This window comes from Chlorocebus sabaeus, chromosome 20 (assembly GCF_047675955.1).
Source record: "Chlorocebus sabaeus isolate Y175 chromosome 20, mChlSab1.0.hap1, whole genome shotgun sequence".
NCBI lineage: Eukaryota > Metazoa > Chordata > Mammalia > Primates > Cercopithecidae > Chlorocebus > Chlorocebus sabaeus.
In genome coordinates, this window is record NC_132923.1 from 4,618,381 (window position 1) to 4,639,629 (window position 21,249).

Below are 21,249 nucleotides of genomic sequence, written 5' to 3' on the forward strand. Positions count from 1 at the left end.
CTACTTGCTGGCTCTCTTAATTAGAATTAGTCTTTTTCATTTCCTTATACATATACTGTTTTACCTCTTTTATGGAATTTATCCCATTTTTTCCTATAGTACAATCATTTCCTTAAATGTTGGAATCTTAAAAGCCCATTTCCTGTTTATTTTTGTATCCTTCAAATGGCTTTGCATTTATTATATGCTCAATAAATATCTAATAAAATAAATTAATTGTCTTCCATATACATTATCTCCTTCTTTCCAAAGATGGAAATACTTGCCAGCAACTGGGCTGCCCTGCGGGAACTGTGGGAGCAGCGTCGTCGTCAGTATGAGCAGTGCTTGGATTTCCATCTCTTCTACCGAGACAGTGAGCAAGTGGACAGTTGGATGAGTCGACAAGAGGTAACGGGAGGGGTCCATACCATCTCTAGAAGTCATTTCTCTCACCCTTCATTTGCCACCGTGACTGCTGTGAGTTCTCTCACAACCACTCCTGTGAGTCGAAGCTTGTCTTGGGAACTACAGGGTGATCCGCAAGAAAAAGAAAAGATGGGCCCTTTCTATAAGGCTCCTACAATTCCCTCATAACAAAAGCATATATACTTAAATACACAGCAGAGAGACTTTAACTACAGTTGAAATGAGGCAAAATAAATACCAAATTGGGAAAGAGTCAAGAAGAGAAAACTGATGAGTCAGGCAGGGTACATCAGAGTGGAGGTGAGTAGGCCACTTGAGGCAGTTTTGAGAGCTCAGAATAATGTCTAGACTGGTTGGGGAATTCCATGTGGACAGACCCAGAAACATAGGTGAGAAAATTGTATGAGTATCAGGAAGGAGGCCTGGAGCTCCTGCTGTTTAAAGTTAATCTCTACCCATTATCATAATGTGTGCTAATTCCCACCTTGTTCCCTCCTGCCTTAGTCCTTGTCTCAGACATATACCAAGAGGAATGTTTCTTACCAGTCAGGCACAGCTTAGGTGTGTCTTTCTGTCTTCTATAGGCCTTCCTGGAAAATGAGGATCTGGGAAACTCACTGGGCAGTGCAGAAGCCCTTCTTCAGAAGCATGATGACTTTGAGGAAGCCTTTACTGCCCAGGAAGAGAAGATCACAGTAAGAAATGGACCCTAGTTTGGGCATTGGCTCCCTCTTTGTATACGTAATTTTACACAATACCTGTCCCTAGACAGCACTGGTCCTGTTAACTACCAGATATAGCCTGAGGATTATCCATAATCAAGTTGCATCTCTTCTTTTGTTGTCGGTGTGTTTATTTGTGTGTTTTTCAAACTCTTTAATTTTAAAAACATAAAATGTTTATATAGTGAGAAAGCAAAAACTTAATACTAATCTTTAGGAAAAAAGTGAAAATAGCCAGAAAAATACTCATATCAATTTTTATCACACAATTCTTTTTCTACAAAGCATATTTGGAAAGTTTTTCGAGATGGTAGGCCATTTTTTTTTTTTCTGATGAAGTGTATGATTTTGTTTTATATTTTCTACAGTGTAAATAAAAATTATTGAATTCTTATTAAATATAGAATCATTACTCAGAAATTTTAATTTTTTTGTTTCTTCCCCTCTAGCAATATCTTAATATAATTTTCTATTCCTTAGTAACATCTAGATATCTAAGTACTGTCTACTCTTTTCCTTTACAGCATATTTTTCCTTTATAGTATACCTTTATCTCTCGGTTTTTCATCAAATGCGACTACAGAGTTTTCCTGTGAGCCTTAAGTAACAATGTCCCAGAAAGCTGGTGAATGTAAAGGCAGGACTCAGAGAAGTGAAAGGAAGACTTCATGGGTCCAATACATTGTATGTCTCTGGCTGTTCCTAGGATGATGCTGACTTTAACACCACCCTTGCCACATACACATACATACCACTACCTCCACCAACAGCAACAGCAACAACAAAAATAACAGGCAAATTCCTAGTCTTCTCTGTTAATCTTAAATCAATATGATGAAGAGGTGGAAGTCCAATTAATATCGAGTCCCTCATTAATTGATACGTGTGTCCTTTCTGTTGATTCTCATTTGTCAAAGCTAACAGTGTAAAATAATTTATTGTTTATAAAGTATTATCATTTATTTTAGATCATTTTCCTGTTCCAATCAATTATTCTGAGCTCTAGTAATTTGGGGGACTTCTGGTTAAACAAGGGTAAAAACTTACCTCTACAATTTCTGACTCTTCTCCCATGTAACTGGAGATAGAGATAGAGATATAGCTAGAGTCAGAGATAGAAAGAGATAGAGATAGAGGTAGAGATGACACAGAGATAGAGATATATTTGAGCGATGAATACATGGACAGATAGATGGATGGACAGACTGGCTATGGACATGGCTGTATCATTGGTAGTGCTTCCTCTTGAAGACAAGAACAAATCAATCATAGTAACATCTGCATTCATTTACTGCAACCTGTATTTAAAAAATAGTGTGGCACAGAGAATATAATTGACAAGCCCTGAGGTATTTATTTTGAAATACAATTTATAACAGAAACCTGAATGAGGACTTACATCTGCTGGCCTTCAAACTTCTCCTCCCACATTGCTATGCTTCATCTTTAAACAACTACCCAAACTGTGGCCACTTACTCAGTGGTCACTGAGGGCATAGTATTCATTTTTATTTTTTTTTCAGACTGTAGACAAGACTGCAACCAAATTGATTGGTGACAAACATTATGATTCAGAGAATATCGCTGCCATCCGTGACGGGGTATGTCGAAGGGCCTAGAGCTTCTATGTGCCTACGCACCAGAATCGGAAAAGTGTTGGTGGGCATGGTGACCAGGGTGGTCAGTGGATCTCATGTATCCATATTTGGTTTTGCTGACAGTAAGTTTACTCATGGTTTTTGCAGCTGTTAGCCCGGCGGGATGCCCTACGTGGAAGGGCTGCCACTAGACGTGGATTGCTGAAGGATTCATTGCTTCTGCAAAAACTGTATCAGGACTCAGATGACCTAAAGAACTGGATCAACAAGAAGAAAAAGTTGGCAGATGATGAAGATTACAAGGTAGGCAGAGTTTTCAGGAGCTGGATGTACTTATTAGGAGTTCGTTTCATTGGAAGTACAGTCTTGGAGTAAAATGAAATTTTGGAATTCAGCTGGTGATCCTCATTTTATAGATGACAAAACAGAGGCTCAGAAAAGGGTAATGACTCCCTGAAGGCTATTTTATACAGTTAAATATCAAGGATCTAGATTTTGGTTTTCTTGTACTCTAATGTTCTTCACCTCTTTCCTTTGGCACAATTTCTGGTGATTCTTAGCCAAATGGGGGAAGGTGGGGAATGTTCCTTATTGAGCTGCTTGTTGCCCCTTTCTCACCTTTTCTGCTCCCCTCTGCATCCCTACAGTAGGTAAATATTGTGTCTAATCCCACCAATACATTTAAAGTTTGTGAAAACTACTAGGGACTCAAAAGTAACCTAAATATTTGGTATAATATAAACTTACAAAATTTTGTAGCTGAAGGAGAAAGCCCCTTATTTGATAGATAAAGAAACCAGGATCTAAGTTGGGAAGTGAGTTGCCTAAAGTTATCCAGTTATTTAGAAGGTGGTTTAACAAAAAGTTAGAAGCATAAACTCTGGAGCAGGTAAACCTGGGCTTGACTTTTTGCTTTAGTTTGTTTATGGAAATTCCTGAATTATCTCTGAGCCATAGATTCCTCTTCCTTAGGGTTGTACTAACACATATTTTGCACTCAAAATGTTATATAATATAAACTATTATGTACACACATGTATATTTACAAACCTTCACATTTACCATCAGGGCAAGAATTAGGCTTTTGATTTCTAGGGCGGTATCTATTGAAAATATTTATTTTCTTGATATTATTTAGTCTTAAATGTACACTTCTGATCCTTTTGTTCTTTTATCTTGATAGAGCTATGAACATCTTATCCTTGCATTTCATTTTATGAAGCTTGTTAGTACGTGTTTGCATTCACTAGATGAGTTATGGCTCCAGTATATGTTTAATAAACAGATCTCTGTATGGGTCAAATGGATGGCAGGTTCATGTATGAGGTGAAGAATGGAAGATAATTTTCACCTTTCATGATAACTCCGATTGTTAGTGTTTGAATGGGGTGTTGTATTCAAAATGATCTTCAAGCCATATCTAAGTCCAGGAAAAAAATTGCCAGATTAGTTTGCCATGTCTGCCACATGTAGAAAGAGGGATTGGTTGCATGAGTTTCTCAAACGTTGGACTATGAAAGTTCTCCCTTTTATCTTCTCGTTAGCATCGTTAGATTTACAGTGAGAAGTAACCTCTTATTCTCAAAATTTCTGTCCCTCATTCTTCAAATTCTTCAAGTAATGGTTCTTTTTTGTTTCATCTTATCTCAGGACACACAGAACTTGAAGAGCAGGGTTCAAAAGCAACAAGTCTTTGAAAAGGAATTGGCAGTTAATGAGATCCTGCTGGAAAACATACAGAAAACTGGCCAAGAGATGATTGATAGTGGTCACTACGCCTCTGACAATGTGACCACTCGTCTGAGTGAAGTTGCCAGCCTCTGGAAGGAGTTGCTGGAGGCTACAAAACAGAAAGGTAAAAGGCAGAGCTTTTGGTGAAAAGTCATTTTCTAAATTCTGAAATCTACTACATTCATCTTTACCACTGTAAATTTATCTGGTGACCTCTATGAGAAGGTATACTACTCATTTGCTTCCATATGTCTTTCTTTTATTGGTAAAATTTTAAAAATCCAACCTGAATTTATAACACTGTATATTAACACAATTTTATGTTTTCTTCAAGTGTGTAGGGTTTAGAAAAAAATTTTTTTTGGCAGAGGCAGGTGAGTTGAAATTACTTTTGTTTTCCTCACTTTTTTCCTACTTTGTTGTTTTTCTTTCCCTTGAACAAGTATTTTTGAACCATGAGTTTTAGATATTTTGGTTCTATAATCTAGACAAGATATTATGACCCAAGTTATTACATTAGACATTAAAAGATTGTTGATGTCACATGTGATTTTCCTACATTTTATTCTTATAGTGCCTGATGACTTGTTGATCTTTTTAAACCTGTTTGAAAGTGTTTAGGTTCTGCTATAAGCTCTTAAAACAATCCTACATGTCTTCTTGGAGAGTCTTCACTTATATTTTACCCCTTACTTTGGAAAATTAATCATTTTTTAGTAATTAACACAAATAATGAGTTTTCTATTAGTGTGCCCTTTGTTATAAACATCATCTATAAACATAACTTTTCCTTTATTACATAATAAATATGTCATAGTGATTTTTTTTTTTTTGATACCATCCTTATTTTTGGTTTAGAAAAACAAAATCGAACTTGGCTATGACAATATATCACTGCTACTCTTCACCATCGGGAGATACAGCAATTGCTTTGCAGAAATAATGTAAATAATTGCAATAAGATCATAGTACAGAATCGATCTGAGCAGAGTGCGAATAAAGACATTTTCTGGAAGATAAAATAGTGGGGAACGGTTGGTAATGAAAGACAGGCACTAAAGGGGGAAAGTAAAGTTCAGGGAAATAATTTTGTAAAAAGAAGCTTACCAATTTAAAACTGAACCAAACTCATTATGCTTCTCCTAGAAAATAGAGTGTTTGGATTTGAATTTCCTTGAAAAGGAGGTCTGGATAGAGAGTAAAAATCACGTAAGGAAACACCCAAGATGGTTAAAATCTGACACAGCAAAACTATACCTTATCAGGCAATATAACTTCTTATTTATTTTTCTTTTGAGAACATTACCATATTCAGAAACAAATATTATCAGAATTCCACAAATTTAAGATGAATTTTTGTGAGCCATGTGAGACAGTTATATTTTCCTCTTTGCAATATTAAAATATTATATTGATCCTTTAATTGGAGGAAGGTATATTATAGTGTAAGAGGAGTAGTTGTGGTACCTAATGTCTTCTACCTGATGTCTTCTCCCAGGGACCCAGTTGGATGAGGCCAACCAGCGTTTGCAATTTGAAAATAATGCAGAAGATTTGCAGCGCTGGCTGGAGGAGGTGGAGTGGCAAGTCACCTCTGAGGATTATGGGAAAGGCCTGGCCGACGTGCAGAATCGACTCAGGAAACATGGCCTCCTGGAGTCGGCTGTGGCTGCTCGTCAGGTTTGTTGTTAGCTCTTTGGTCAGCCATAAGCAATGGGTGTATATGCTCTGAGCACACTCATTATTAAGTAATAAGTAACTACTACTTATTAATTACTTAATAAGTAATTATTATTATTCAGAGAGCAAAAGAGCAAAGAACCCAAGGTAAAAATTCAAAATTTTTAGTAAACCGACTGCCTTTTCCCAAAAGCTCCTCCAGTCTAGCCAGGGGTGCTGGGTGCTCCGTGTCTTTGGTCAGAACCTCATGGTTGATGTAAGGCTTTATTGACTTTTCTAAACATAAACTCTTCTCTCAATCGAGAAATCTGGGTTGCGTATACATCCTTGCGGCTTACTAGTTATGTGATCTCTGATAGGTCATTTCACTTTTTGCATCTCAGTATCCTCACTGTCCTCACCTATAAAATAAGGTTTGGGATAAAGTTGTCTTTTCCTGTTTGGGTATTCTGTGATTCAAAACTTAAAAATACTTTAAATCCTACCTTTTTTAAAAAAAATAAAGAAAATTGAAACCCATAGAAGTAAAGCGACTTTCCCAATGTCACAGCAAAAATTAACAGCAGAACCAGGACTATGAACTTGCATATGTGCCACTCTTATACCCAATGAACAAGCGAGAAAAACAAGCAAATAAAAATCCTGGTACTGTGTCTGCCAGGCCACGTATAGTTTACCTCACTAATAAAAATGTAATGTACGTATTGTATCTATTTCACCATATAGGTACACAACTAAAATTTTATTTCTGGGAAGAGCCTTCAAAATCTTATTTCTGTATCCCTCCTTTCCCAGATATGGCTCAAACGAGGACAACTAGCTGGTGGCAAGGCATTCCGTTCAATTTATCTTTCTGAACTTCTGAGAATTTTTTATAACATCACATTTCGTCTCATAGGTATTGTTTCTGCTATGCAACAAACTTAAGCCTGAGAAATTTCCATTTATTTGCAGTTATAGCTCATTTTAAAGAGAAAGAAAGAACACAGAAGGTGAACTGAGAGAGAAAAACACTTCCAGCTCTTTTCCTTGGGTCCCAGTTTCTCAATACTCTTAAACCATCAAACTCTGCAGTTCTAATTTTTCTGATTTCCTTGAAGCATTCTATAAAGATTTTGATGTTTCTAAACTATATTTTGAGAGCTACTTTCATATGAATAGCCCTCACCTGATGTGGTGGTCCTCAATGTAGCAACCCCTCCAACTCCATTTCACTGATTTAATTAGAGATCAGAACACAGTGCATATGGGAACTGATTTTCCCATGCCCCCGTTTCCACCATGACAACCTCCTATCACTTCCTACTAAATGATGGGATTTCTTGGCATTCATTCTATTTCTCCCTTAGGATCAGGTGAATATCCTTACGGAACTGGCTGCATATTTTGAAAAAATAGGCCATCCTGATTCTAAGGACATACAGGCAAGGCAAGAGTCCTTGGTATGCCGATTTGAAGCTCTGAAAGAGCCACTGGCCACCCGAAAGAAGAAGCTCTTAGACCTCCTCCATCTGCAGCTGATTTGTAGAGACACAGAGGATGAGGAGGCCTGGATCCAAGAGACTGAACCCTCAGCGACTTCCACCTACCTTGGTTAGTATAGCCTGAGCAGGCTGAACCATTAGGAAAGGACCACAGTCTATAGATTGAGAGATCTGAGGTATAGTAGTTGGAGCCTAAAAAGCTTGCTCTTAGCTGTTTCTTCTCACACTCATGAAAATTTGTCCAGTCCTTCATAAAAAGATTTTTTAAAATTATATTAAAAAATATACCTCCTAAAACTAGACGTGAGCAATGCCATGAATTTAGGGCCTCTGGGAAGAGCCAGAGTGCTCAGCATTTTGTTGCTTGCTCTAAAACTGTGAAGGTCTTTGAACAGTCATGGTTAATGTCTGAGTTACTAAGTGTTTGCGTTTAGGTTGTAGTTGGCCCCTTCTTATAAATTATATGAGCTTTTTATTCTGACAATAGCAAAATAAAAATAATAAAATTTTAAAAAGTAGCAAATATAGCACATATTGTCCTTTCTTTCAGAAGCTGCTAGTTCACCAGTGTCAAAGCCAGTACACTTACAATGAGGCACAGAAAAATGTGTAGGCAAATACAGTGCAACTTAGTATGCATATTTTGGAAACATCTATGAAAGGCTGGACAATGAGGGCAATGAAAGGGTTAGTCTGGGAAAACTTCCTGGAAGAAAAAAGCCTGAGGCTTATTGGAAAGGCATAGAAAGTTTCTAGAGAGTATATTTTGAATGGGAAATAGTAAGAAAGAAAGTTTAGAGGGAAAAGAGATAAAGCATGGTTAGGATACAGGGAGGATAAAGCAGACAGCAGGATTTCGGGATCTTAGAAGATGAAGGAAATTCATAGTAAGTAGTATTTATTGTTTGCTTCTTAATGCTATGCAGTCAATGAGGCACTTTTTGTAAGTTATTTCTAGTGATTAAAAATAGATCTTCAAACCAGTTACACTGTGCCTTTTTCATGGTAAGAAAACTTACGCATAGAAGATTTAAAAACTTTCTGAAGTCCATAGAAATTAGCAAGTAGAAGTTCCTTCCTTGTACATCACAATATGCTGAAAGACAATTGTGTGCATAATATTGGACATTTGAACTAAGAAGTTACTTGCCTTCCTACCTGTCTTTCAACAAAAATAGTGATGTTTTCATTATCTGTTGTATAATAGTGAATTGAAATTTATTAATAAAAAGAGGCTAGGGGAAGAACAAAGATAAGTGGAGTGAATTCAGACAGATGATAAAAATTTAAAGAATCTCACTCAACGGTTAGAACTTCAAAGGGAAGAACACTGGGTCCAAGAGTTCTAAAAAAGTGAGGTATGCTGCTTCCATAAACCAGGATAATCCCAAACTTTGAAATTCCTTTCTCCTGCAGGAAAGGACTTGATTGCCTCCAAAAAGCTTCTGAATAGGCACAAAGTCATCCTGGAGAACATTGCCAGCCATGAACCACGCATTCAAGTGATAACAGAAAGGGGAAACAAAATGGTAGAGGAAGGTATGTATGATTGAGATTCAGTTGGCCAAAACATCACCAGGCCAGACCTCTGGGAAGAAGTTTGTATTCTCTTAGGGTTTCAAGGGAATTTAAAAATATCTGACCCATTTTCCCACTTAATTCTCTTTTGACATTTCTGACAAATGGACATATGGTTTTGTTTGTATATTTCAATAACAGGAATATTCCAATCCTGTGAACCAGTATTTGTTTGTAAAACAAAAATTATTAAAGTAAAATGTCTTTACCCTAATCATTAATATGCTTCTCTGTAGAAGTTCCAGAATTCAGAATGTAATTTACAAAGCACTGTGAATTAAATCATGTCTCTTTTACATATGGGAGCTTCCAGATCTGTGAAGGCAGACCTTAGTTATACAGTGCTGACCTATTTTTATAGTAAACTGTTCCATTTCTTTAGTTTCTCACTTCATATAGTTTCAATGCCTCTGTTCATTCTTTTCATCCAATTCAGAAATTCCTGGTGCTTAAGTATGATGTTCAGTTCTGAACCTCATAAGCCAGGTATGGCATATGCAATGCAGATTACATTGGGATTTTCCCTCTATTGACTGAAGAATCAATTGGTGCCAACCAATATCTAGTTTTCAAAAGTGTAGGTTAAAATTCAGTTTGCTGAGCAAAACTTCAGATCCCAACTGAGTGATTCAAACCCACAAATGTTTACTTGGAATATCTGTGTTACTATAGAAATTCGCCTGTTTTTTAAATCTTCAACTATACTTGTGGATTTTGTCTTCTCTTTTCGGTTCTATCAGGTTTTGTTTCATATATTTTGAAGCTCTGTTATTACATGCATATACATTTAGGATTGTTATGTCTTTTCGATGAAGTTAAATCTTCACATTATGAAATATCAATCTTTGGGCTGGGCGCGGTGGCTCAAGCCTGTAATCCCAGCACTTTGGGAGGCCGAGACGGGTGGATCACGAGGTCAGGAGATCAGACCATCCTGGCTAACACGGTGATACCCCGTCTCTACTAAAAAATACAAAAAACTAGCCGGGCGAGGTGGTGGGCATGTGTAGTCCCAGCTACTCGGGAGGCTGAGGCAGGAGAATGGCGTAAACCCGGGAGGCGGAGCTTCTTTGTTCTGAAGCCTACCCACTGTGACTTTAATAAAAGCCACATACGCTATCTGTTGATAAGTTTTTGCTGCATATTTCTCCATGTTTTTGCTTGTACTCTGTTTCTTATATTTAAAGTGGGATTCTTATAAATAGCATATAATCAGGCCTTGTTTTTATTCTATTCAATCTGGTAATTTTTCTTTCTTAATTGTGATATTTAGACAGTTTACACTTAGTGCAATTATCAATATGGTTTATTTTAAATCTGTCATGTTGCTATATTTTTTCTTTTTATCTATCACTTTATGTCTCCTTTAGATCAATTTTGTATTTATTGTGATTCCATCTTATCTTCAAATTGGCTTAGTAGCTACAATTGCTGTTTTGTGTTTGTGTGTGTGTGGTTTTTTATAGTGCAGTGATTTTGCCATTGTGATTTGGAGTCCTTTTGGGGTCTCTGACACACTTTTAGTGGGTTCACAAAGTTAAAATATTTTCATAGTAGTGCTAAGACTATTATTTCCTTTTACAGACTTATCCTTTTATAAGCACAGAATGGAGTTTTCCAGAGCCTACAGATGGGTGATGATGTCACTATTCTGTTTAATGGAGTATATACTTGTACATTCTTTTCTTTCAAAGCTTCTTGTTTTGATTTCTGATATGAGAACTATTAATGAGTCTAACTATATAAGCAAAACATTTTTTGCATCCTTAATAATTTTTAAAATTGTAAAGGGATCCCAAAAGCACAAATTTGAGAGCCCACTATTCTAGGAATTAAAATATAGATTTTTAATTTATCATAGTCTAATTTCAAATAATATTATGCATTTCATGTTTAATATAAGATTCTTAAATGGATATCTCCCTTTGTTTTCACCCTTGTGCTATTGGTGTCACATATTTTTACATGTTATAAACCCTATATTTCAATGTCATGATTTTTGCTTTGATAGTCAACTGGTTTTGAATGAAATTATTAAATGAGAAAAAACTCACCCTCATATTTCCCATTTCCAGTGTTCTTAATTTCTTTATTTAGGTTAATATTTTCATTTGTATTATTTTTCTTCTGCTTGAAGAACTTCCTCTAACATTCCTTATACTGCAGGTCTTCTATCCATAAATTCTCTAGATTTTTGTTCATCTAAAAGTCTTCATTCTACCTTCCTTTTTGAAATATATTTTAACTACATATAAAATTCTCAGTTGACAATTTCTTTCTTCCAGTATTTTAAAGATGTGCTGCCTTGTCTTCTGACTTTGCAAGCTTCTGATAAGATGTCTGTTGTCATCATGATCTTTGCTCCTCTGTATGTAATATATCTTTTTTCCCCCCTCTAACTGTTTTAAAGCTATTCTCTTTATCACTGGTATTAAATAATTTGATTATGCGATTACTCGATAGGGTTTTCCTTGTTTATTCAGCTCGGTGGTTGTTGAGCTTCTTGGATCTGTTTTGTTATGGTACTCCTGGGGCAGCCTTTGTTCAGGGACTGATTTAGAGATGAGCATAGTATTGATATATTACTCTTCTGAGGACCCTATCTCATGTATTACAATATTTTTTCCACTTTGATGGGTGGTGATGTTAACTATTTTCATTCTTAATTGAGGCCTAGAAGTTGTTTGGCCACTGCTTTTAAGTCACTCTTTTCTCACCGTCCAGGATTTCCTTATACATGTGTGCGTGTGAGTAATCAGACAAATACTCTAGGGAACTTCTCTGATAAGTTCTATCTCTCTGTAACACCCTTCTCTTTAACACTCAACCTCACAAATCCTAGTTCTCTTGTCTTTCCCAAATGTTGATCTCTGTGTCCTCAATTCAGTGTGACTGGTGGTTCTATTTGGGTTAGCTCCCCAGGCCTATAGCCCAGAAACCTCCCGAGGCATAAGCTTGGCAATTATAGAACATATCTCATTTATTTCCCTTCTCTCAGGAATCACAGTCCTCCATCCATTGTCTGAAAATCATTTTCTCTTATAGCTTTTCCTGTTTTCTAGTTGTTTAGGGTGGAAGAGCAATTCTCATAATAATAACTCCTTTATGGGAAGAAATGGAAATCAGCTGATTTTTCTGCTTCATCTAAAGAAGACATGATTTTGGAACTCTGAGCATCACCCATACATTAGTATTCTGTTTTCAAGTCTGTATTTGTCAGATAATGCCAACCCATTCACCACCACATGCATATCTCCCATTAGTAACTTTTGTTACTTAATCTCACTCAGGATATTTCAATTCCCAGGTAACTCGAGAAAAATATAACGTTGACTAAATAAGGTACCATTTTTGTCACTTCCTTTCTCTTTTCCAAGGTACCAAAAGGATTAGAGAATGGTAACCACTCCTGAGGATCATACTCACCTTTTCTATAACTACTCCATAGGACACTTTGCTGCAGAAGATGTGGCCTCTAGGGTCAAGAGTTTGAATCAGAATATGGAGTCTCTCCGTGCTCGAGCTGCTAGGCGACAAAATGATCTGGAAGCCAATGTCCAGTTCCAGCAGTACCTGGCTGACCTGCATGAAGCAGAAACATGGATCAGAGAGAAGGAGCCTATCGTAGACAATACTAACTATGGAGCTGATGAAGAAGCGGCTGGGGTAAGGTGGGGGTGGGTTTAACATTGTGAATCCTCAACAAATGCAACCAAATTGTCAATTTAGGGTTTGCTTAGGTTGTGGGACAGCTACAGATTCTGCCAGATTATTTGGGGCTTCCAGAGTGATCACCTTTGGCCTTCATCTGCTGAGACTCCCTCAGATTTGACAGGAATCACCAAAGATATGCTACATTTTTCTCATCTCATAGAGATTCATACATTCTTTAGAGATTATCTAAATCAAAAAAGTGTGATCAGAGTCATCATCATAATCCCATCCTAAACTTTCCAGAGTAACCTTGAGCATTTATAAATTAATCACGGTTTTAAGACATAGACACTTTAATTACTTTATTAAAATAAATTTAGACAGATGCGTTGAGATATGGTGGGGCAAGAAGAACCTCAAAGGTTATAATCACACTTTTTATCCATTTATTTGTTTTGCTCATCGCCCTATAGGAAGCTGGTATAGTATTTCACAAACTTTTGGCACTAGAAGTAATTGGTATGCACATTTTAAGTTACACTAATGTTTATCTTATAAAGTAACAATATCAACAGCATCCTCTTTTCAGCTATAATCTGTGTTGATAAAAATACTTTTGCGAGTTTGAGTTAATTTTGATTTTAGTAAACATATTGAAATTACAATTTATTTATTAACTCCTATTTCCTTAATGCTTGCAAATTTAGTGTTAAAAAGAACTTTATAATAGATGGAAAGTAGCTTTTACCGGGATTTAAGACGAAAAGCATAACCCAAAATAATAGTAGTTGAAATAATAGTGTTCCTCCTGTATTCATTCTGATGATCTTCCATCATTAAATCCAGGCTCTCCTAAAGAAGCATGAGGCCTTTCTATTGGATCTCAATTCATTTGGAGACAGTATGAAAGCTCTACAGAATCAGGCAGACGCCTGCCAGGTAAGACTAACTCAGTGATGACAGGAATCACACTTCCCACCACAGAGAAAAAGAAATTGTCTTTATTGCTGATTTTTTACTTTCTACAACCCAAAAACAATGACAAAGAAAACATTAAGTTCTATGACTCTGGTATGCAGGAACTGTAGCATCTACAATTTAGTGCAAAGGAGACTTCATCCAAAAGAACTTTTTGATAAATGGTATCATGTCTTCACTGATGTATTTTTGGCTTTCCTCTTTCCTTCCTTTTATATTTCTACCCTCTTTCTTTCTTACTTTTCTTCATTTATGTCTCTCCTTCTTATCTTTCTTCTTTATTCCCTTTTATTCCTTAACTTTTAATGCCAAAGCATATTAAATGTCTACTATATGCAAGTATGAATAAAAAAATCCTGATTTGCAGGAAAATTACAGCCTATTAGGAGGCCAGACATTTAGCAGTAAGTGCATATAACAGATGTATGAACAGGACAAAAAGTCTCAAAGAAAGGACTCTTATGTTCTCTTGAAATAACAGTACTGGAAAATAGGAAAATTTTCGTAGCTGAGGGAAACCACCTGATCTGAATTATTAAGGAAAAACAGATGGGTGGTTTACTGTGCAGAGAAAGAGGATAAGAGTTTTTCTAGTCAATAAACCATAACAGCAAATGCACTGAGGCACAAAACAATCAAGTTTTGTGGAAAATGCAGTTGGTTAAGAATGTGAGAATGGAAGATGCAATTGGTTGAGAATATGAAATGGCTCAGGTACAAGGTAAAATGGGGTGTCATGAAGATTCATTGAACTGGAATCAAATTAATGTTGTAACAATGTCTCCTGTAGGCAGTGGTAGAAAAAAAGAGACACACTTCTTACCTTCAAGAAATTATTTCTAATGAGCGGTTGCTAATCCACATATTCAGAGTAAACAAAAGACATAGACTCAGTCTGTCAAATCAGTGTTATTTACAGACCTCTTATGCTGTGCCTTCACCAGGCTCTGCACAGTGGGTGCCTAAACAAGAACAGATGGATTTATACATTGTGTGGTATGAGGAAACACGTTACCTAAAAGAGATGAAATCAGGGGGCTCTGTCGGCGGAGGTGCATATTCAACTCCAACTTGAGGAAGGGGTGGGTCATTCCTTAGGAAGAGGGTTTATGTTTTGCTTGATTTCTCAGAGACATGAAATTGGCAGAAAGTAAAAATCAGAGAAAATTCTACCTTAGAATGCATACTGCTTACTAAACAGAGACACAAGATATTTTTAATGATCTCAGTTAATATTCTCAATTTTTAAAGTTCTGTGGCCTTTCCTGTGCTATTGATCACTCATCTCTCAAACAGAAGGTCCAGAGCTCTTGACATAGTAACTTAAAGGCCAGAAGGAATGGGAAGAATTGTCAGTGGAGGTACGGGGAAAGGTGTACCTCCTTTCCCTGTAGGGGAAAGACAGATAACGGGTCTTTCACTTTCTCAAATAATTTTCTGAAATGTTCATATGTATAATCCTTTTGGACCTTCTTAAGGGAGTACACTTCTTAAAATGTATTCCTCCCATTTTAAGAACTGATGGCTTAGAGCATTTAATATGTTTCTGACAAATCATGTATTTGCTTCCTTGCTTTGGGTTTATAGTTCCCAACCTGTCTGTCCCCTGATAAGTGTCAGAATGGAACAGTCTGAAGACCACATACTTTAATCTCTGCAGCCATGTAAGAGGTTCCAGCCAGAGGCTCTTTTCTCCTGGGAAGCCTAAAGGACTGCTCACCCCTGGTAGGCTGTACAGGGAGATATTTGCAGTGCGTGACTGACACCTGCTTCCTGTTTTTGTTCAGCAACAACAGGCTGCACCAGTGGAGGGAGCTGCTGGAGAACAAAGGGTCATGGCTTTATATGACTTCCAGGCCCGCAGCCCCCGAGAGGTCACCATGAAGAAAGGTGATGTCTTAACGCTGCTCAGTTCCATCAATAAGGTGACTTTTCCTTCTAATGTTTCCATCAAAAAGTGGCTCTTTCAGAACCATCTCTCCCAATCTTGCCAGATATTCACATTTTTACCATCCAACGTTTATTTTATTATTTTATTTCTTGAATAACTAGAACTGATTAAGTAGTATTTTTTCCTGTAGATATTTCGCAGGATCCTACACATTTCTTTTGGAATTAAAATCCCAGTGTGACAGTTAAAATCATAAAGAGTTGAAGTTATATAATCAGCCCAAAGATATAGAAAGTATGAGTGAAAATTCTGTAATGTATTTAAAGGGCTAAGCTGTCCCTTTCTTTTTTCCTCTTTGCTTGTTCCTCTTCTGTGCCAGTATTTCTAGTGATAAAATAACAATGTCTGGGGTTAGATGGAGCCTACTGAAAGATGAGGCTTTTGTCAACTTGATTTTCTTTGGATCTTGTGCCTAGGAGAACAATGATAAAATACTGGTTGAGATTTTTAAATATATTTTTCATAAAAACTGAAGTAATTTTTTATACTCTGATACCTAATTAATCTACAAAAATTCTTAAGAAGAAAAGAAAATAGTTTGGGCTATAGTTATTCCAAAGACAAGTAAATTTTTGGAGCGGCAGATGTTTCCTTATCCAATAATGTGTGCTAGTCCCTTTTTTCTTTGTCTAGGCCTCTTCATTATTTTTTGACAAAATTAACCTCAGAGTTTTGGCAGATGTAGCAACAGTTCAAAAATAAAAAAATAAAATAACACCCAGGTATATGAATGTCAGAGCAATTCACATTTTTCAGACCTCTGCAAAAAGAATAGGGGAGAAGAAACTTTAGTGCAATATCCCCCTACACAGACGCTCCACTGCCAAGAAGTCCAGCTAGAACCTGGATCCATGTGGTTTTTGTAAATTCCTGATGAACAAAGTGCCCCATCATTAAAAGAGCCGTCCTGGGTGTTTGAAAACCTCTCCAAAGTTAAGGGTCTAACGTTATGTATCAAATTACTTGATTTCAGGGGCTTGTCTATGCAATTCTTCATTTCATTTCTTGGTCATATATGAAAATTATGTGCTACCCATTAGACATGGTTAGCTTATCTTTGCCATTAACCTGTGCCTGCGCCAAGAGACTTAGTATTGAAGTCTCTCCCATTTGTTGCTTTTCCAAGAATTAATGAAGCAGTGGGGATCTGCTCTCCCTTCAGGACTGGTGGAAGGTGGAAGCTGATGATCATCAGGGCTTTGTCCCAGCTGTCTATGTCAAAAGACTGGCCCACGATGAGTTCCCGATGCTCCCACAGCGGCGACGAGAAGAGCCAGGCAACATCGCCCAGCGCCAGGAGCAAATTGAGAACCAGTAAGTTCTGGAGCCTGGAGAACTGAACAGTACTTGGCCAGACATTTTTGGCCGAAGACATTTCTTCTCATGACCCTGCATCTGTTAGATTCGAGATGCCACAGAAAATTTGAAGATTTTAAGAACTGAAAGTAAACCTAGAATCCTTTAAATGTTTCAGTTTCTTTTTGAGGAAAGGCAACCCCAGAATCATTCTATCAATTTCCTAAGGTCAGACACTTCACAGAGCTCTTCTGATTCCCTGCCCCACATTGTTTCAAGGTAGTTAAAGTCTCCTGACATCTACACGAACTTCGTTTACTGCGCCAGGTTTTTCATATCCAGTTGTCAGTTACCATGTAAAAATGTCACTTTTAAGAAACGGGCAAGGAATGCTGCCAGTCATACTCTTGGGTCACTGGCATTTTTACTATTTTTAAATGCAATGCTATGTGTTTATCTTTTTGCCTCCAACGCTGTTTTCCTTCTATCTTTATTTCCTCCTCTCTTCTACTGTTCTTTTGCTTTTGATTTGTTTTCCCCTTCATTTTTGTTCCTTTTTTCTCTCTGTTTGTCACTCACCCTCTAGTCTTCGGTATTTTCTCCTTCTTTTATTCCACTTTTCCCACTTCTCCATCCAGATACCGCTCCCTCTTGGATCGGGCAGAAGAACGCAGACGTCGTCTATTGCAACGTTACAATGAATTTTTATTGGCCTATGAGGCAGGAGACATGCTGGAATGGATTCAAGAGAAAAAGGCAGAAAACACTGGGGTGGAACTAGATGATGTTTGGGAGCTGCAGAAAAAGTTTGATGAGTTCCAAAAGGTGAGAAACAGGAACCTTCTCCAGACACCGTTTTGAAGGTTGCCACCATTTCCTTTTATCCCACAGCTTATCCTACATGATCTTTTAACTTATTTAGCACTTGTTATATATTCTCCCCAAAGCTGTTGGCAGTTCTGTGGCTCAGATCTCCCTCTAGGTATTGTAGTTGTTAATAATTGGAAGGGAAATGCAGAGAAAACTAGTTACCCTAACTGCAGCCTTCAGTGCCTGCCACTCTAAAATCCTCCCTGGAGTGCTGGTCTTCTTGAATTCTTCACAACTTGCCCTATACTATACTTTGTTTCCAATGCCCAGGTTGGGATAAGGTATTGTTGTACCATGTGTAAAGTTTAATTATGGGGCAGAGTTTGGGGTGGAAAAAGGAAGAACCTGACCTGACAAACAATTTCTAATTTTTTGCCTACCTAAAACCTTTTCAGCATTCTTTCTTCCATTAGATATTTTTCCATTATCTTAACTAGCAGTGAGTGTACATTCTTTCTTTTCTTTCTTTTTCTTTTGATATCTTCCGCGTGGGATTTAACACACACACACACACGCGCGCGCGCACACACACACACACACACACAAGGGGGGGGGAGAGAGAGAGAGAGAGAGAGAGAGAGAGAGAGCGAACTCCCTAAAACTGTTTCTTATAAATATCTCATAATACAGGCAGATAGTGACTCAGTTAAAGAAATTCTATAAAGCTGGAGTTTGTACTGGTAGAAAAGGATGTTACACAGCTTTTTTTTTTTTTTTTTTTTTTTTTTTTTTTTTTTTATGTTATCAATCCCTCTAATGGTATAACTTAACCCAGGGGAGATTTAAAGAAATCTAGAAAAATGGCTATGCTTCATACCGCAGATAAATAATAGTTCTCTTGACAAGTTTTGGATAGCCACTAGGTGTCAAGATCTTTAAGGATACTCTTCTCAGTGGTGGATTGGAGAAGAGGAGCTTGGTGTGTATTACAGGTGATGTCAGCAATGTTTTGCTATTTAGCCAAGTAGGGGCAGAGATGGACAGGTAAGTATGGTAGATTCTTGATGAGGGGATTTATACTGCTTTGGATGAATTTTCCCATTCAGGATTTGAAGACCAATGAGCCTCGGCTAAGGGATATCAACAAAGTAGCTGATGATCTACTATTTGAAGGACTTCTAACACCAGAAGGAGCTCAAATCCGGCAGGTAACTAAGGCTCCCTCCATTCCTCCTCACTACCAGGTTGGGCTTTGGGAGTCCTCATTTCACTTCAGAATGGAACTTTATATTCTGCAGATCCACTAGATCATGCAGAAAGTAACAGCTGTATGGCATTGGCTATAGGAAAGACCAAAGACAATAGCCCCCCAAATCCCTGTATTTTTGTTGTCTAAATTAATTTAATTAAAGCAGGCTCATTTGTTAACATATATTGAGTGTCCTCCATGCCCTCACATTTGTCATTTCATGGATGGAGTGGGAAAGGAGACAAAAGTATAGGTAGCAGAAATTAAGATGTAGCTTTAAGCGGCAGTATTAGGAGGTTTAGGTAATATTACACTGGACATTAGTTAAATTAGATTTACATCATAGCTCTATTCTTGTCTGACTCTGTCCTCAGACAAGTCTCTTCATTTCTAAAAACCTCAGTTTCTATATCTGAAAAGCAAACATTGGATAGCACAATATCCAAATTATGATATCCAAACCTCCTTTTAATCTTCTGTACCAGCCTATATCAAATTAAACATAAAGTTTTTTCCTTACATGTCCACCCAATAATATAATTGAATTTGAATTGCAATTTTAGAATATGTACATTGGAACTGACCTAAAATTCTTACATTACAACACATACTCACCTCCCTTTCACTGTCACACACACAAGAGATACTCAATTACATGAATGCAAAGAAAATGCAGATAAAGAAGCTATGATAGTGGGAAGAGGTTGATTAAGAAAATTTACTGGAAGACACAGGTTCTGATCAATGTGCTGAAGAAGGAGAATATAGGTCAGTAGAGACAGAGGAGAGGCCATTCTTGACCTGATTCAAATCTGGATCTGTGATTCCATAAAAGATCTAATGAACATTAATAAATGTTCGGTTAGTTCTCTGGATTGCCATAAGTCAGTGGGGATGAGTTTTCTGCCTGTTTTTATAGTGGTTGTTATGGGATATGAGGGAGAAGAAATATGAAGGGGAGCAATGTACTTACCCCCTATAGAAAGTAGGACTTTAAGAGGCTACCTGGTTTATTCAATTCCGGATACAGAATTATTTGCTTAGAGAAATGTGATCACTTCTAACTACCAAGGTAACACTTTCCACTCATTTTTTTGGTGTTTATTGTGTCGTCTTTGTAACAGTAAGCACTGATTACTACTCCAGAGTTGATGGTTTCACCCTCTAACATCAACTTCAGAAGAAATCAGTTTCTCTGAGGCACTGGCAAAAATGAGACCCAAGCTCAAGCTGTCCAAGAAAGGAGCAAAGCTATGCAATTTCTGAAGAAAATAACATAAGAACAATTATGATTTAAATCTTGTCTTGTCTTCAGACACCACTGAGCCATGTGAGTTAGTTCTCCATCTCAAGTCTGATGTTTTTGACTCTTTTAGGAATTGAATGCCCGCTGGGGTTCCTTGCAGAGGCTTGCAGATGAACAGCGGCAACTGCTGGGCAGTGCCCATGCTGTTGAGGTGTTTCACAGGTAAGAATTTTAACTCTAAAAAGCAGTGCTGTTTTACAACCCACTCACAAAACTTCTAAGTCTATTACTATGGCGGAACCATAGATATTAATATAATCTTTCTTCCTGAGATGGAGACAATGTGCCAATAGAAAATGAGGCTTTTTAGTAGTATAATTCTCACTTCGCAGATGGGATGGTCCCAGACAACCAACTTCAATTTTCTAATGCCTAAGCTTGGGCCTTGGAACATAATTAGTAGTCTATATATGTTTCCATGAAAATGAATAAAACTTAGGCTGAGTGCAAAGGCATATAACTGTAATCCCAGCACTTTGGGTGGCCGAGGCAGGAGGATTGCTTTAGGCCGAGAGTTGTAGACCAACCTGGGCAACAAAGCAAGACATTGTCTCTACAAAAAAATAAAAAATGAAAAATTAGCCCAGTGTGGTGGCACAGGCCTGCAGTCCCAGCTACTTGGGAGGTTGGACTGGGAGGATCACTTGAGCCCAGGAGGCTGAGGCTGCAGTGAGCCTTGAACACACCATTGCACTCCAGCCTATTGCAACAGAGTGAGACCCCTGTCTTTAAAATCAAAACAGAAAGAAAGAAACTTGAAGTTGAAACAAGAAGTTTAAGTAATTACATTTCTGAACTAGAAGT

General features: G+C 37.4%; 1 protein-coding gene across 1 annotated transcript in view; it reads left to right on the top strand.

Moving 5' to 3' along the window:
• SPTA1 (spectrin alpha, erythrocytic 1) overlaps positions 1–21,249 on the top strand; it is a 75,376-nt gene that overhangs the window by 14,259 nt on the left and 39,868 nt on the right. Inside the window, exons 11-25 of the mRNA XM_007976610.3 lie at positions 253–390; positions 993–1,103; positions 2,654–2,731; positions 2,876–3,031; positions 4,379–4,583; positions 5,958–6,139; positions 7,489–7,732; positions 9,040–9,162; positions 12,650–12,867; positions 13,702–13,794; positions 15,621–15,758; positions 16,947–17,098; positions 17,719–17,905; positions 18,997–19,098; positions 20,516–20,607. Coding sequence (XP_007974801.3) covers positions 253–390; positions 993–1,103; positions 2,654–2,731; positions 2,876–3,031; positions 4,379–4,583; positions 5,958–6,139; positions 7,489–7,732; positions 9,040–9,162; positions 12,650–12,867; positions 13,702–13,794; positions 15,621–15,758; positions 16,947–17,098; positions 17,719–17,905; positions 18,997–19,098; positions 20,516–20,607 — 2,219 coding nt within the window. The remainder of the gene's footprint in view (positions 1–252; positions 391–992; positions 1,104–2,653; positions 2,732–2,875; positions 3,032–4,378; positions 4,584–5,957; positions 6,140–7,488; positions 7,733–9,039; positions 9,163–12,649; positions 12,868–13,701; positions 13,795–15,620; positions 15,759–16,946; positions 17,099–17,718; positions 17,906–18,996; positions 19,099–20,515; positions 20,608–21,249) is intronic.